The sequence below is a fragment of the Convolutriloba macropyga genome, chromosome 4, assembly GCF_964194025.1.
Source record: "Convolutriloba macropyga chromosome 4, txConMacr16.3, whole genome shotgun sequence".
Lineage (NCBI taxonomy): Eukaryota > Metazoa > Xenacoelomorpha > Acoela > Convolutidae > Convolutriloba > Convolutriloba macropyga.
The window spans coordinates 34,752,690-34,769,404 of record NC_134471.1 but is presented as its reverse complement, the minus strand read 5'-3'; the positions used below and the strand labels follow the sequence as shown (position 1 = coordinate 34,769,404).

Genomic DNA, 16,715 nt, shown 5'->3' with positions numbered 1-16,715 from the left:
CGCTTGATGTTAGTCGGTTATGTTTTAATTTTTTGATCTGATTTTTTAAGCAATGGTTTTCACAATTGGCTCAGTCCGTTCTAGGTCTAGTTGTTTGTTTAGTCAATGAAAATTTCTTGAATTGTACGTCAGGACTTTTCCTATGTTTTTTTATTTCGTCGGATAAAAGTTTTTCGCTTTACCTCATTTTGCTGCCTTTTCTAATTTTTGCGTGAAATCTTCTGGACTTCTCTAGGCTAGTTTCACTCTTCTCCGATTATGCTAAGGGTGTTTTTAGATAGCAGTTGCTCAGCAAAGCAATTGAAAATGAACAGAGTCAGTATAAAAAACGAAATCAGAAATAGAAACGGGATAAACTCATAAAGCCCGAATTTAGATGCCCGTGAATGATATCAATATAGTTTTTTTAATAGCCGCGAAGCGATAGCGGCTATTATTGGGGACATCGTGGTTTTTTTTACAATTCAAAGAATTTGAATGGTATTGGGGCGCTGTCTTTTTTCTTAAGGTACGTTTTCATGATTTCTGAAATCAAATTGGATTAGTGATTTCGGTCACGCCGAAACAGAAAGTGGAGCGAAAAAGCAAGTTGTTTTGCGATTTGAGTTTTTTTTGCTCTAATTTTAAAGTAGAATGAGAAAACGGTTCTCGCTAGTGGTTTTTTTTGTTCTCATGCGGCAATTTCACTTTGATTATTACTATTTTTTCGATTTTGATAGGATTTTTTTCTCTGGTTTTCCATATCCATTCATAGTTAATTCTAAGCCTAATTTTTTGTTTGAACCAAATTTCCATTTCTCGCTAGTGTTTTTTGTTCACATGCGGCATTTTGACTTTTATTTTCTGTTTCTTTTTAGTTGCTCTCAAACGAGGTTTGTAGCAATTATATTGGTCCTGTCGGTCTTTTTTATGCGATTTTTCGCTTGACCGATTTTTCGTCTGACGCTTTTGACTTTTCCTCATCAAAAACGGGATAAACAGGTAGCGTCCAGCGGGCATTAAGTGCACTTGGATCCTTTCAGCTCTTTCAACTGTTTTGGAGACTTATGGTGTGAAGGGTGGAAGAGAGGATGAAGACACCCCCACTGTTGACCCCCCGTCGTTATTGCCCCAGCTCCCCTCACCGCGCTGTTGCCCCCCACCCCACTGTTTGCCACCCCCTCCTCTCCGTCAGCACCCAGTGCACCCCCCCCCCCCGTGGCTACGTTCGAAAAACACGCAATTTTATACTAATTTCAACAATTTTTTTCAAGCTTTTTGAAGGTTTTGTCATTTTTTGAGTTCCTTCAGTCCTAGGTGTCAAGGAACCTCCTCTAAGGTTTGATAATAGGTTACGGCATAGTTTTTCTTGGTAGTGGAATGGTTGCAACATTTTAACATCACGAATTTTAACATTTTTTTGACAAAACGTGCAATTTTTTTCAATCTTTTTGACATTTAGTTTTCATTATTCAAGTTTTTACAGACCAAGGGGCCAGATATAAGTCACTGAAAAATTTTTATTGGTCATGGAATATTTTTAAATTTTCTAGTATTAAAAATTTTTGCAATTTTTCGGTAATTTGAAAATTTTTGAAAATTTTTGTCGGTTTTTACGTTTCTCTCGCCTCAAGAGCCGAGGAACCTTCTTAAGGGCTTGACAATTGGTTACTGTATAGTTTCTAAATGTAATGGAATGTTTCAAGATTTAACACCACGAATTTTAGCATTTTTTAAACAAAACTTGCAATTTTTTTTAAAATTTTTTTAACATTTGATGTCTTTATTCAGGTTTTGCAGCATAACAAAAAATTGCCGTTAGGGTTTGATAATAGGTTACTGGGAATTGTTGTTTGGGCAATGGTTTTGTTTTCAACTACTATAATTACAAATTTTTGTTTTTTTTTTTTGCAACTTTTTTTGCAACAATTTTTTTTATCTTTGAATTTTTTTGGTAATTTTTTAGGTTTCTCCAGTCTTAAGAGCCACTTAGCGTCCTTTAGGGTTTGATAATAGGTTAATGCATAGGTTCTAGATGTAATGAAATGTTTTTCAAGAGTTTAATATTAGCATTTTTTTAAAAAACATTTGCAATTTTTTCAAGTTTTTGAATGTTTTTGATTTTTTTAATCATTTTTTTCCGGCACCAGGGTCCGAGGGACCTCCTACAAGGCTTGATGATAAACGGTCGCAAAGTTTGTAGAGTTAATAGAATGTTTCTCAATTTTTTGATGACTCCAGCTTTAGAAATTTTTCGATACTTTAATTTTTTTCAAATTTTCGAGACATTATTACCATGTTTCAAGTTTATGATCTTTATGAGCCAGTGAAACTACTTAAAGCTTAAAATAGGGATACTGGATAGTCTCTTGAGACAATGAAATGTTTTTGAAGATATTATTATCTTGAATTTTTTGCAAGATTTTGTTGAAATTTGCGGTTGTTTTCAATAATTTTGTACTTTTCTGAGCTTAACGATCATTACTGGCCTACCTACTTGACATACCTACAGAGACAAAAATTGTTTTGAACATTGTCACTGCGAAATCTGGAAGCTTTTCTTCTAAATTTTGCGATATTTTACAATTTTTTAAAATACCAATTTTTTTGTTTACTAACAAGGATGGGAAACTCAAAGCTGAAGGGTCGAATCAAGCTAAAGCTAGCCTCACTAAACCGTGGCTAGCTAGTGAGGAAGCCAACCGCTCGCCTGGTTGCTTGAGAGCAATTCGCTTGATGTTAGTCGGTTATGTTTTAATTTTTTGATCTGATTTTTTTAGCAATGGTTTTCACAATTGGCTCAGTCCGTTCTAGGTCTAGTTGTTTGTTTAGTCAATGAAAATTTCTTGAATTGTACGTCAGGACTTTTCCTATGTTTTTTTATTTCGTCAGATAAAAGTTTTTCGCTTTACCTCATTTTGCTGCCTTTTCTAATTTTTGCGTGAAATCTTCTGGACTTCTCTAGGCTAGTTTCACTCTTCTCCGATTATGCTAAGGGTGTTTTTAGATAGCAGTTGCTCAGCAAAGCAATTGAAAATGAACAGAGTCAGTATAAAAAACGAAATCAGAAATAGAAACGGGATAAACCCATAAAGCCCGAATTTAGATGCCCGTGAATGATATCAATATAGTTTTTTTAATAGCCGCGAAGCGATAGCGGCTATTATTGGGGACATCGTGGTTTTTTTTACAATTCAAAGAATTTGAATGGTATTGGGGCGCTGTCTTTTTTCTTAAGGTACGTTTTCATGATTTCTGAAGTCAAATTGGATTAGTGATTTCGGTCACGCCGAAACAGAAAGTGGAGCGAAAAAGCAAGTTGTTTTGCGATTTGAGTTTTTTTTGCTCTAATTTTAAAGTAGAATGAGAAAACGGTTCTCGCTAGTGGTTTTTTTTGTTCTCATGCGGCAATTTCACTTTGATTATTACTATTTTTTCGATTTTGATAGGATTTTTTTCTCTGGTTTTCCATATCCATTCATAGTTAATTCTAAGCCTAATTTTTTGTTTCAACCAAATTTCCATTTCTCGCTAGTGTTTTTTGTTCACATGCGGCATTTTGACTTTTATTTTCTGTTTCTTTTTAGTTGCTCTCAAACGAGGTTTGTAGCAATTATATTGGTCCTGTCGGTCTTTTTTATGCGATTTTTCGCTTGACCGATTTTTCGTCTGACGCTTTTGACTTTTCCTCATCAAAAACGGGATAAACAGGTAGCGTCCAGCGGGCATTAAGTGCACTTGGATCCTTTCAGCTCTTTCAACTGTTTTGGAGACTTATGGTGTGAAGGGTGGAAGAGAGGATGAAGACACCCCCACTGTTGACCCCCCGTCGTTATTGCCCCAGCTCCCCTCACCGCGCTGTTGCCCCCCACCCCACTGTTTGCCACCCCCTCCTCTCCGTCAGCACCCAGTGCACCCCCCCCCCCCCGTGGCTACGTTCGAAAAACACGCAATTTTATACTAATTTCAACATTTTTTTTCAAGCTTTTTGAAGGTTTTGTCATTTTTCAGTTCCTTCAGTCCTAGGTGTCAAGGAACCTCCTCTAAGGTTTGATAATAGGTTCCTGCATAGTTTTTCTTGGTAGTGGAATGGTTGCAACATTTTAACATCACGAATTTTAACATTTTTTTGACAAAACGTGCAATTTTTTTCAATCTTTTTGACATTTAGTTTTCATTTTTCAAGTTTTTACAGACCAAGGGGCCAGATATAAGTCACTGAAAAATTTTTATTGGTCATGGAATATTTTTAAATTTTCTAGTATTAAAAATTTTTGCAATTTTTCGGTAATTTGAAAATTTTTGAAAATTTTTGTCGGTTTTTACGTTTCTCTCGCCTCAAGAGCCGAGGAACCTTCTTACGGGCTTGACAATTGGTTACTGTATAGTTTCTAAATGTAATGGAATGTTTCAAGATTTAACACCACGAATTTTAGAATTTTTTAAACAAAACTTGCAATTTTTTTTTAAAATTTTTTTGACATTTGATGTCTTTATTCAGGTTTTGCAGCATAACAAAAAATTGCCGTTAGGGTTTGATAATAGGTTACTGGGAATTGTTGTTTGGGCAATGGTTTTGTTTTCAACTACTATAATTACAAATTTTTGTTTTTTTTTGCAACTTTGCAACAATTTTTTTTATAATCTTTGAATTTTTTTGGTAATTTTTTAGGTTTGTCTAGTCTTAAGAGCCACTTAGCGTCCTTTAGGGTTTGATAATAGGTTAATGCATAGGTTCTAGATGTAATGAAATTTTTTTCAAGAGTTTAATATTAGCATTTTTTTAAAAAACATTTGCAATTTTTTCAAGTTTTTGAATGTTTTTGATTTTTTTTAATCATTTTTTTCCGGCACCAGGGTCCGAGGGACCTCCTACAAGGCTTGATGATAAACGGTCGCAAAGTTTGTAGAGTTAATAGAATGTTTCTCAATTTTTTGATGACTCCAGCTTTAGAAATTTTTCGATACTTTAATTTTTTTCAAATTTTCGAGACATTATTACCATGTTTCAAGTTTATGATCTTTATGAGCCAGTGAAACTACTTAAAGCTTAAAATAGGGATACTGGATAGTCTCTTGAGACAATGAAATGTTTTTGAAGATATTATTATCTTGAATTTTTTGCAAGATTTTGTTGAAATTTGCGGTTGTTTTCAATAATTTTGTACTTTTCTGAGCTTAACGATCATTACTGGCCTACCTACTTGACATACCTACAGAGACAAAAATTGTTTTGAACATTGTCACTGCGAAATCTGGAAGCTTTTCTTCTAAATTTTGCGATGTTTTGCAATTTTTTAAAATACCAATTTATTTTTTTACTAACAAAGATAGGAAACTCAAAGCTGAAGAGTCGAATCAAGCTAAAGCTAGCCTCACTAAACCGTGGCTAGCTAGTGAGGAAGCCAACCGCTCGCCTGGTTGCTTGAGAGCAATTCGCTTGATGTTAGTCGGTTATGTTTTAATTTTTTGATCTGATTTTTTTAGCAATGGTTTTCACAATTGGCTCAGTCCGTTCTAGGTCTAGTTGTTTGTTTAGTCAATGAAAATTTCTTGAATTGTACGTCAGGACTTTTCCTGCTATGTTTTTTTATTTCGTCGGATAAAGTTTTTCGCTTTACCTCATTTTGTTGCCTTTTCTAATTTTTGCGTGAAATCTTTTTGACTTCTCTAGGCTAGTTTCACTCTTCTCCGATTATGCTAAGGGTGTTTTTAGATAGCAGTTGCTCAGCAAAGCAATTGAAAATGAACAGAGTCAGTATAAAAAACGAAATCAGAAATAGAAACGGGATAAACCCATAAAGCCCGAATTTGGATGCCCTTGAATGATAGCAATATAGTTTTATTAATAGCCGCGAAGCGATAAGGGCTATTATTGGGGACATCGTGGTTTTTTTACAATTCAAAGATTTTGAATTGTATTGGGGCGCTGTCTTTTTTCTTAAGATCTGTTCGTACGTTTTCATGATTTCTGAAGTCAAATTGGATTAGTGATTTTGGTCACGCCGAAACAGAAAGTGGAGCGAAAAAGCAAGTTGTTTTGCGATGTGTTTTTTTGCACTAATTTTAAAGTAGAATGAGAAAACCATTCTCGCTAGTGGTTTTTTTGTTCTCATGCGGCAATTTCACTTTGATTTTTACTATTTTTTCGATTTTTTGGATAGGATTTTTTTCAATGGTTTTCCATATCCATTCATAGTTCATTCTAGGTCTAATTTTTTGTTTGAACCAAATTTCCATTTATCGCTAGTGTTTTTTGTTCACATGCGGCATTTTGACATTTATTTTCTGTTTCTTTTTAATTGCTCTCAAATTTGTAGCAATTATATTGGTCCTGTCGGTCTTTTTTATGCGATTTTTCGCTTGACCGATTTTTCTCCTGACGCTTTTGACTTTTCCTCATCAAAAACGGGATAAACAGGTAGCGTCCAGCGGGCATTAAGTGCACTTGGATCCTTTCAGCTCTTTCAATTGTTTTGGAGACTTATGGTGTGAAGGGTGGAAGAGAGGACGAAGACACTCCCACTGTTGACCCCCCGTCGTTATTGATCCAGCTCTCCTCACCGCGCTGTTGCCCCCCACCCCACTGTTTGCCACCCCCTCCTCTCCGTCTGCACCCCCCCCCCCCGTGGCTACGTTCGAAAAACACGCAATTTTATACTAATTTCAACAATTTTTTTCAAGCTTTTTGAAGGTTTTGTCATTTTTGAGTTCCTTCGGTCCCAGGTGTCAAGGAACCTCCTCTAAGTTTTGATAATAGGTTACTGCATAGTTTTTATTGGTAGTGGAATGGTTGCAACATTTTAACATAACGAATTTTAACATTTTTTTGACAAAACGTGCAATTTTTTTCAATCTTTTTGACATTTAGTTTTCATTATTCAAGTTTTTATAGACCAAGGGGCCAGATATAAGTCACTCAAAAATTTTTATTGGTCATGGAATATTTTTAAATTTTTTAGTATTACAAATTTTTCAATTTTTCGGTAATTTGAAGATTTTTGAAAATTTTTGTCGGTTCTTACGTTTCTCTCACCTCAAGAGCCGAGGAACCTTCTTAAGGGCTTGACAATAGCTTACTGTATAGTTTCTAAATGTAATGGAATGTTTCAAGATTAAACACCACGAATTTTAGCATTTTTTAAACAAAACTTGCAATTTTTAAAAATTTTTTTTTACATTTGATGTCTTTATTCAGGTTTTGCAGCATAACAAAAAATTGCCGTTAGGGTTTGATAATAGGTTACTGGGAATTGTTGTTTGGGCAATGGTTTAGTTTTCAACTACTATTATTACAAATTTTTGTTTTTTTTTGCAACTTGCAATTTTTTTTTATAAATTTTGAATTTTTGGTAGTTTTTTAGGTTTCTCCAGTCTTAGGAGCCACTTAGAGTCCTTTAGGGTTTGATAATAGGTTAATGCATAGGTTCTAGATGTAATGAAATGTTTTTCAAGAGTTTAATATTAGCATTTTTTTTAAAATATTTGCAATTTTTTCAAGTTTTTGAATGTTTCTGATTTTTTTTATCATTTTTTTCCGGCACCAGGGTCAGAAGGACCTCCTACAAGGCTTGATGATAAACGGTCGCAAAGTTTGTAGAGTTAATGGAATGTTTCTCAATTTTTTAATGACTCCAGCTTTAGAAATTTTTCGATACTTTAATTTTTTTCAAATTTTCGAGACATTACTACCATGTTCCAAGTTTATGATCTTTATGAGCCAGTGAAACTACTTAAAGCTTAAGATAGGGATACTGGATAGTCTCTTGAGACAATGAAATGTTTTTGAAGATATTATTATCTTGAATTTTTTGCAAGTTTTTGTTGAAATTTGCGGTTTTCAATAATTTTGTACTTTTCTGAGTTTAACGATCTTTACTGGCCAACCTACTTGACATACCTACAGAGACAAAAATTGTTTTGAACATTGTCACTGCGAAATCTGGAAGCTTTTCTTCTAAATTTTGCGATATTTTGCAATTTTTTAAAATACCAATTTTTTATTTATTTACTAACAAGGATAGGAAACTCAAAGCTGAAGAGTCGAATCAAGCTAAAGCTAGCCTCACTAAACTGTGTGGCTAGCTAGTGAGGAAGCCAACCGCTCGCTTGGTTGCTTGAGAGCAATTCGCTTGATATTAGTCGGTTATGTTTTAATTTTTTGATCTGATTTTTTTTAGCAATGGTTTTCACAATTGGCTCAGTCCGTTCTAGGTCTAGTTGTTTGTTTAGTCAATGAAAATTTCTTGAATTGTATGTCAGGACTTTTCCTGCTATGTTTTTTATTTCGTCGGATAAAAGTTTTTCGCTTTACCTCATTTTACTGCCTTTTCTAATTTTTGCGTGAAATCTTTTGGACTTCTCTAGGCTAGTTTCACTCTTCTCCGATTATGCTAAGGATGTTTTTAGATAGCAGTTGCTCAGCAAAGCAATTGAAAATGAACAGAGTCAGTATAAAAAACGAAATCAGAAATAGAAACGGGATAAACCCATAAAGCCCGAATTTAGATGCCTGTTACTCGAACTTTGTTCTTTGTTACCATCTCTTATGCTTAATGATATTATACTAGCCCATGTGTGGTCTCACTACGAAACAGGAACATGTTAAGCTCCAAAATGAAATCAAAATAGCTTGCACTTTGAAATTGTTTCTACAAAAATTATTTTTTCTAGTTTTTTTCTCTTTCAATCCCAATCTTTGTTATGGGAATCAACGGCGGCTAATTTCCGGCAAATTGCCGGGTATGTTTTTTTAACTGAGCCATTGATATTATTAAATTGTTAAGTGTATCAAATTTTAATTTCTGAATGTGAATTAAGTTTCGGAATGCGAGAATTAATGCAGCATTGCTACCCGTTTTCTTTTGTAATTCATTTTGAAAGAGTTTTCGAAAGTTACAAAGGTAACCCGGGAAGCAGATATTGCCGATGACAGAAAAAATTGCACAGTTAAAATAGTATCAAGTCGTTTTAAAAGTTATATTTTTTGAGCCGTATGTTATAACTTTTGCTATGACGGAGGTAGTTAGATCTGAAGCGGTACCTATTTCTGTGCAGTTGTTGCTTTTACTACTAAATTGATTAAAATCTGGGTACCTTTGCTTTTTCTGTAGACAAACTGCGCGAGGTAGTTCCAAAGGAGCAGACGGAGGCTTTCGATGAGAACATGCTGAACAGAGACCAATTTGCCCTGCTAGTTGAGAACTTCCTGGGAGAGAGGTGCGAGGATAAACTACTTTATTCTTTCATCTCCTATATCCGCTCGTACTACTTGGAAGCTGACCAAGACAAGCTCTACCGACTAACCAAGGTGAGACCAATTGCTGGGCAAAATGCCCATATTGATTATGGAAACTCACATGAGCTTGCAAAAAGTGAATTTTGAAGTCCGGACGCTTGTTGAACAACAAAAATGACGAGGAAAATAAAGCAAGCTGAGAGCACTTGCTGGGCACCGAAAATTTCTTGGGTGAAATATTTTATTGTGATTGTAGAAGGAAGAAAACTAATGAGGAAAATAAGACAAGCTGAGACCACTTGCTGGGCACCGAAAAGTTCTCGGGTGAAATATTTTATCGTGGTTTTAGTAGGAAGTTGTTTCTACACCTCTTTTTTATTGCTGCGAAGCTGTAAGCTGAGCGTAGCTATATTGCGGTGCTCTTGATTTTTTTACAATTCAGACTCGAAGAGGAGTATTGGAGAAGTCCTTTTTTTAAATCAATTTTATTGGAGTGATTTTTGAAGCGGGAAATGAAACGCGTGAAAAAATTTGGAGTGATTTTGGGGCTGAACAAAAGTTAAGAGCGGAGCGAAAAGAGAGTGGTTTTTGTTCATATCGCTGTTTTTGAGAGAGCGAGAAATTGATGTGTGAAAACTTTTTTTCTCAGCGAGCGAAATGTTCACGTGCGGCTTTTAAAATCAGTTTTTTGCAACTTTTGATGGTTATGAGGTTTGATTATGATACTGTATAAGTTTTAGACTTGGTTTGATAGGAATTGAAGGTTTCAAGAAGTTAATTTTAGTTTAATACTAATTTGGAGATTTTTGATAAGTTTTGCTGATTTTTAGACGAAATTTAAATTTTTCTTGCCTGTTTTTTGTTAATAGCCGCCCTCATCTTCTCAGCCGGCTATTATAGCGCTCCTTTTTTTACTTCGTCGAATAAAAAATGTTTCGCTTTACCTCATTTTGCCGCTTTTTCAACATTTTGCGTGATATCTTTTTGACTTCTCTAGGCTAGTTTCTCTCCTCTCATTCTGCTAAAAGTGATTTTGAACATCAGTTGCTCAGCAAAGCAATTCAAAATGAACAGAGTCAGTATAAAAAATTGAAGTCAGAAGTTGAAACGGGATAAACCCATAAAGCCCAATTTTAGATGCCCGCTATTTGAACGTCGTTCCTTTAAGTCTTAGTTACCATCTCTAATGCTTATTGGTATTGATAGTAGCCCCTGTAGCCTCTCTCTAAGAAACAGAAGATGTTCAACTACGAAATGCCATCAAAATAAATTGGACTTAAAAAATGTTTTTGTTCAAAAATCTTTTTTTCAATATCTATTCTTTCAATCCCAATCATGCTTATTGGAATCAACGGCGGCTATTTTCCGGCAATCTGCCGGGTATGTTTTTAATGCATCAAGTGGGATTTGAATAGAAGCTTGTTACTTAAGGAGTAATCAGCTACCAATTGACTAAAGTTTTGTTGGTGTAAATCATTCTTTTCTTCGGAAAATTGACAGAAAAATTGAGAAATTTTAAACCATTTTTCTTATTTTTTTCTCACAGTTTTTCTTTTTTTCTTAGACAAGTTTCTTAGCCTATTATGACTTGCCCATTGTTTTGCAAGCTTTCTATCGCCCTAATTGGAAAAGGATTTTACTCGGCTTTATGTTTCCTTGTACTATTTAAAAAAAACATTAAGTTTTTCTAGTTTTTTATTCAATTTGTCTTTGAATGCCGTTTCTATTCTTCCTTAAATTTTTTATGGCGTTTGTGGAAAATCAGGGTTCACAATAGTTGTTCTATTTGTGTAGTCAAAAGTCTGGGCAATTTTCTCTTTCGAGTGGTTTCCGGAATTCTTCCGGCTATGTTTTTTTTTAAGATCTGTTCGCACATTTTCATGTTTTTTGAAATCAAACTGGAGTAGTGATTTTGGTCACTCCGAAACAAGAAGTGGAGCGAAAAAGCGGGTAATTTTGCGGCGTGAATATTTTTTGCTCTAATTTTAAAATAGAGTGAGATAACGGAGTTTGAACAAAAATTCGCTTTCTCGCTAGTGGTTTTTGTTCACATGCGGCAATTTCACTTTGATTTTTAATGTTTTTTCAATTTTTTGGATAGAATTTTTTTCTAAATTGTTTCCCCAAGCCATTCATAATAGTCTGTTCTAGGTCTAGTTTTCTGTTTAGTCAATAAAAATTCGTCAATTCGTCAATTCGTCAATTAGTCAATAAAAATTCGTTTAGTCAATAAATTCGTTTAGTCAAAAAAGTCGTTTAGTCAATAAAAATTCGTCAATTCGTCAATTACGTCAATTTGAATTGTACGTCAGGACTTGTCCTGCTATGTTTTTTTTGTTTCGTCGTCTGGCGCTCTTTTTCGTTTTACAATTGTTCACACAGCAGTGTCAAATGTGCAAAATCAAAAGGAACGGGCTAAACCGATTAAAGCCGGTCATTTAGACATCGTTCATTAGGTTATCAATGTTCATTAGAGTGATTGCTACTTGGCGTTAGTATTAAGCTGAATGGCCCACAGCTGAATTAAGTATAATTTTAGAATCTAAATTAAATTGCACACCAAATAGAGCACTTTTCGACCAAATGAAAACTTCTTTGATTAAAGTAGAACAGAACAAAATCTATCGATCTTTTTTATAGCTGCGAAGCTGTAAGCCGAGATTAGGCTAAATTGCGGTGCTCTTGGTTTTTTTTGTTTCGTCGTCTGACGCTCTTTTTTTCGTTTTACATTTGTTCACACAGCAAAGCTGAAAAAGTCAAATTTTTTGAATGACTTCTTCCTCTCACTAACGGCATTTGCGCGCGTGATGTCATTTCTCACTCGCTTTAGCGAAAGTTTTTAGGTTATTTGCGTGATTAGATTTTGATCATACGTGACTTACCTCACTCAATAAAATGACTTTTGCACTTTAAAACTTAGGTTTAATTTGAATTTGTTTAAGGTCAAAGGAACTCATATGTGCAGTACAGGTCCCTAATATGAGGCTTCGGTGGAATGAATTTCAACAGGCTTTATTGATTTATCGCTGAATGTTTTTTAGCCTAGTTTTTTGAGCGGCGCCGATTTTTTGGATTTAGATCTGTATCTGTTTCTATCTCTTATATGGCACGCGGGTCTATTCTTTCGCAGCTATTCCGGCAATCTGCCGGCTATGTTAACTGAAAGAGAGCTGAAATCATGAACGTATTGGCATTTCTGCTCAAACCAAGCGTAGATGTTGAGTTGAAAAACGTAAATAGCAACAAAAATAGCTCTGGGAGTTTTCGGCCCTAGAATTTTAACCTTTCTTACAGGAAGCTTTGAAGGAGCATATTTGTCCATTTTCAGGTTAAGAACTGTTAGATTTAAATACTACAAGGAGCTATGAAATATTCTTAATGGCACTCAAAGAGGTTCAGCTCCAAAACAATTTTTGAAGTTATGACATTCAGTTGATGTATGCAAACAAACAATTGGAACCTTTGAAATTTGTCCAGTTTATCTTTAAAACGTTCACTGGACATGTTTACTGTACATTACCAAGATTTGTAACCTGAGGGCGAATTTTGCATCTGATGCATTACAGTTTCCAATTGTGTTTAGCTAAATAGTGATGCAAAGGAGAAGTTCAGCAAGTTCATAGTGGAAGCACTCTTTACTACGTGGGATAGTGATGGCAAAGGCTATGTTGAGGTGCCTCAGTTCATCAGTGTGGCTGAGAAGTACAAAGGAGGTGTTGAACAAGAAGCTCTTGAACTAGGCTAGTATTTCTCATGCATTTCTGATTGTGAAAAGATTGTGAAACTAAGTGGTGTTTCTTCAGAAGATGAAAACGATGTTCAAGGACCAGGGGGATTACTTTACTTATTATAATGCATCTGAATATTATACAAATTTGACAATGTTGAAAACTGAGTAGGGGCTGAGAGTACGTAAAGATGCCTTCTAGTTGAATAACATAAGTGAAGTGAGATCGATGGTTATAGGTCTTGACGACATTGGCGCGGTAGCCGACAATCAGCTCACGCAAGACTTGTTTGTTGAGTTGGTAATTGCAATCACAGGCCATTTAGCAGGCGGTGAGGAGGAACAGTTGCAGCCATACGTCCAGTTCCTAAATGATTCCATCGATAAGTCACACGAGGAAAAGATAAGAGGATTGGTGAGTGCTTGTGAAATGTTCTGTGGAACTTTTGACACTTTAGTTTGTCACTCATTTGGTTCTTGTCAGTTTCCGGCTCTTGAAATATGTAGACCTAATATCTATCTGTATTGCAGTTGCAACATATATATTTAGTCAATTTTAATTTTTCACTGAGCTCCCTAAATAACTGCTACGTCCGACAACTAGTTGACAGTAAGTTAATCAGATAGCACCTCACTTGTTTATCTGCCGGGTTTAATTTGCTTTCAAATTTAAAAATGTCTTAAAAGACCATCAAAAAAGGTGAGATGTTTTAATGCGTAGGCGAGACGCAAGTGGCTGGATGAGATAACGGCAGTTGCCCAATCCACGGGAGACATGGAAGCAGTGTACAGGGCAGTTTTCAATTCACTCTACAAGGTACCACATTTAGATTTTTAGAAATCATATGCTCGTGAGACAAGTCATGGTAGCCGTACACTTAAAGTGTCAAAGCAACAAATGAGAGTGATTAAAGACGAGATATCATTTAAAAAAACTGAATGAACGTAAATTTTTATTGCATAGTTTTCTTTGAACCGTTAAATGGAGATCTTTATACCGTTCTAAGTAAACGTTAAATGTCTGCTCTGAGTAAAAAACGTTAATTAATAGCCGCGAAGCGATAGATGCTATTATTGGGGACACCGTGGTTTTTTACAATCCAATGACTTTGAATTAAATTGGGGCGCCGTCTTTTTTTTTCAGATCTGTTCACACATTTTCATGATGTTTGAAGTCAAATTAGTAGTGATTTTGATCACGCCGAAACAGGAAGTGGAGCGAAAAAGCGAGTGGTTTTGCGGCGTGAAATTTTCTCGCGCTAATCTTAAAGTAGAGTGAGAAAAAGGTGTTTGAACAAAAATTTACTTTCTCGCTAGGTTGTTTTGTTCATGCGGCAATTTCACTTTGATTTTTTTTGTCTTTTGCGATTTTTTTGCATCGGTTTTTTTCTAAATGGTTTTCCCAATCCATTCATAGTTCATTCTAGGCCTAGTTATTTGTTTGAACCAATTTTCCAGTTCTCGCTAGCCGTTTTTGTTAGCATGCGGCATTTTTGACATTCATTTCGTCTAATTGCTCTCAAACGAAGTTTGTAGCAATTATATTAATCCTGTCGGTCTTTTTGTTTATGCGATTTTTGGCTTGACCGAATTTTCGTCTGACGCTTTTGACTTTTCATGTTCAAAAACGGGATAAACAGGTAGCACCCATTGGGCATTAAGCGCTCTTAGAGCCTTTCAGCTCTGTTTCAGCTCAAACTGTTTTGGAGACTTATGCTTATGGTGTGAGGGGCGGTTCTTAGAGGTTGAAGACCCCTCCGCTGTTGACCCCCCCACTATTGCCCCCCCCCCCCGCGTGCTGTTACCCCCACCCTCCCCCGTCAGCCCCCCGTTGCACCCCCGTCGCTTGCTACTGACGAGGAAGTGATCGCTAAAGACGCAAATTTTTTATCAGCCAAGAAGCGATGCAGAAGAGCATTTATTTGAGAAAGAATTGCAACAGAGTTTTTAGCAAACTGTTTTCCAAGATCTTTCTAAGTCAATTGAGGGTCTACTTTTTTCTCATTGAATTCAATTCGCTTTACCTTTTGATCAGTTTTTCAAAGCCGCACAGCGATAGCTGGGGCTATTATTGGCCTTTTCTTGGTTTTTTATTTCGTCGTGAAGATTTTTGTTTACTATATGACCGAGAACCACTTCAAATCTCTTTTGTTCATTCGTTCATGTAATTTCAACTGAATTGCGTGCGTGACGTCATTTTTCACTCTTAGTGGAGCTAGTTTCTTTGTTCTTTCGCGTGATTTTAGCTGCGAAGCTGTAAGCTGAGCGGATCTATATTGCGGTGCTCTTGGTTTTTTTGTTTCGTAGTCTGACGCTCTTTTTCGTTTTACATTGGTTCACACAGCCAAGCCGAAATAGTCACATTTTCTAAATTACTTCTTCCTCTCACTAACGGCCTTTGAGCGCGTGACGTCATTTCTCATTCTCTTTAGCAAAAGTTTTTTGCGTGATTAGATTTTGATCACAAGTGCGTACCTCACTCAATAAAATGACTTTTGCCTTTAACAAAACTTAAGTTTAGTTTGAATTTGTTTAAGGTCAAAAGAATACGTATGTGCAGTAAATGTCTCTAATAAGAGGCTTCTGCGGGATGAATTTTAACAAGCTTTATTAATTTATCGCTGAATGTTTTTTACCTAGCTTTTTGAGCGGCGTCGATTTTTTTTCATTTTAGATCTGTCTCTGTTTCCTTCTCTATTATACGGCGCGCAGGTCTATTCTTTTGCAGATATTCCAGCAATCTGCCGGCTATCTTTAAATCTTTGGTCACATTTGACTTATCTCACTCTTAACAATGACTTCCTCACTCTGAAATTGACTTGCCTTTGCTTTAATTCAAAGAGTTAAGGTCGAATGGGGGTATATCACTCTATTTGAAGGTTATTTAAGAACAGCAAATAGAAACAGCAATAAAATAAGTCATACGGATTCTTAATCAAAATTTTACATCTCAGCCCTTTAAGTTTCTTTTTTGGTCTGTCTTTTATCTTCTTTTTGAGACGAAGGATCTATTGCGGCTACTTTCTGGCAATTTGCCTGCTATGTTTCAAGCTTTTTGAAAAATTGTCATTTTTAAAAATTTTTATCAACCCTAGGTGTCAAGAAACCTCCTCTAAGGTTTGATAATAGTTTACTGCATAGTTTCTAGTGGTAGTGGAATAGTTTCAGCTTTTTAACATAACGAATTTTAGCATTTTTTTGACAAAACGTGCAATTTTTGAATTTTTGGTCATTTTTCATTATTCGCCTCCTTACAGATTCAGAGCTTGAAAATCCCCTTAAGGATTTGATATTAAGTTAATGAAAAATTTTTTTTTGCCATGGAATAGCTTCCAACTTTAAGGACCAATTTTAGCAATTTTTTGAAAAAACCTTGAGAAAAATCCTCTACGGCTTGACAATAGGTTACTGTAAAGTTTGTAAATGTAATGGAATGTTTTCCAAGATTTTAACCCCACGACTTTTAGCACTTTTCTGGACAAAACTTACAATTTTCAGTCTTTTGACATTTATTGGCATTATTCAGGTTTTTCAGCCTAACAGAAAACCTCCGTTAGAGTTTGATATTAAGTTACTTGTATCACAATTTTTAGCAGTTTTTTATGCTACTTGCGATTTTTTAAGTTTTAATCATTTGTCATTTTAGAGTTTTTTAAAAATTTGCAATTTTTTCAGGTTTTTGAATCTTTTTGATCTTTTAGTTTGTCTTGCACCAGGGTCCTAGGGATCTCCTCCAGGGTTTGATAATAAACTGTCGCATAGTTTCTGGAG

The 16,715-nt window shown here is 35.4% G+C and overlaps 1 protein-coding gene across 3 annotated transcripts in view; it reads left to right on the top strand.

Moving 5' to 3' along the window:
• The window catches only part of LOC142337637 (EF-hand calcium-binding domain-containing protein 5-like), a 112,182-nt gene that overhangs the window by 63,568 nt on the left and 31,899 nt on the right, over nt 1-16,715 (top strand). For all 3 annotated transcript variants that reach the window (XM_075387016.1, XM_075387018.1, XM_075387017.1), the window contains 4 exons: nt 9,093-9,289; nt 12,801-12,957; nt 13,184-13,359; nt 13,666-13,761. In XM_075387016.1, coding sequence (XP_075243131.1) covers nt 9,093-9,289; nt 12,801-12,957; nt 13,184-13,359; nt 13,666-13,761 — 626 coding nt within the window. The remainder of the gene's footprint in view (nt 1-9,092; nt 9,290-12,800; nt 12,958-13,183; nt 13,360-13,665; nt 13,762-16,715) is intronic.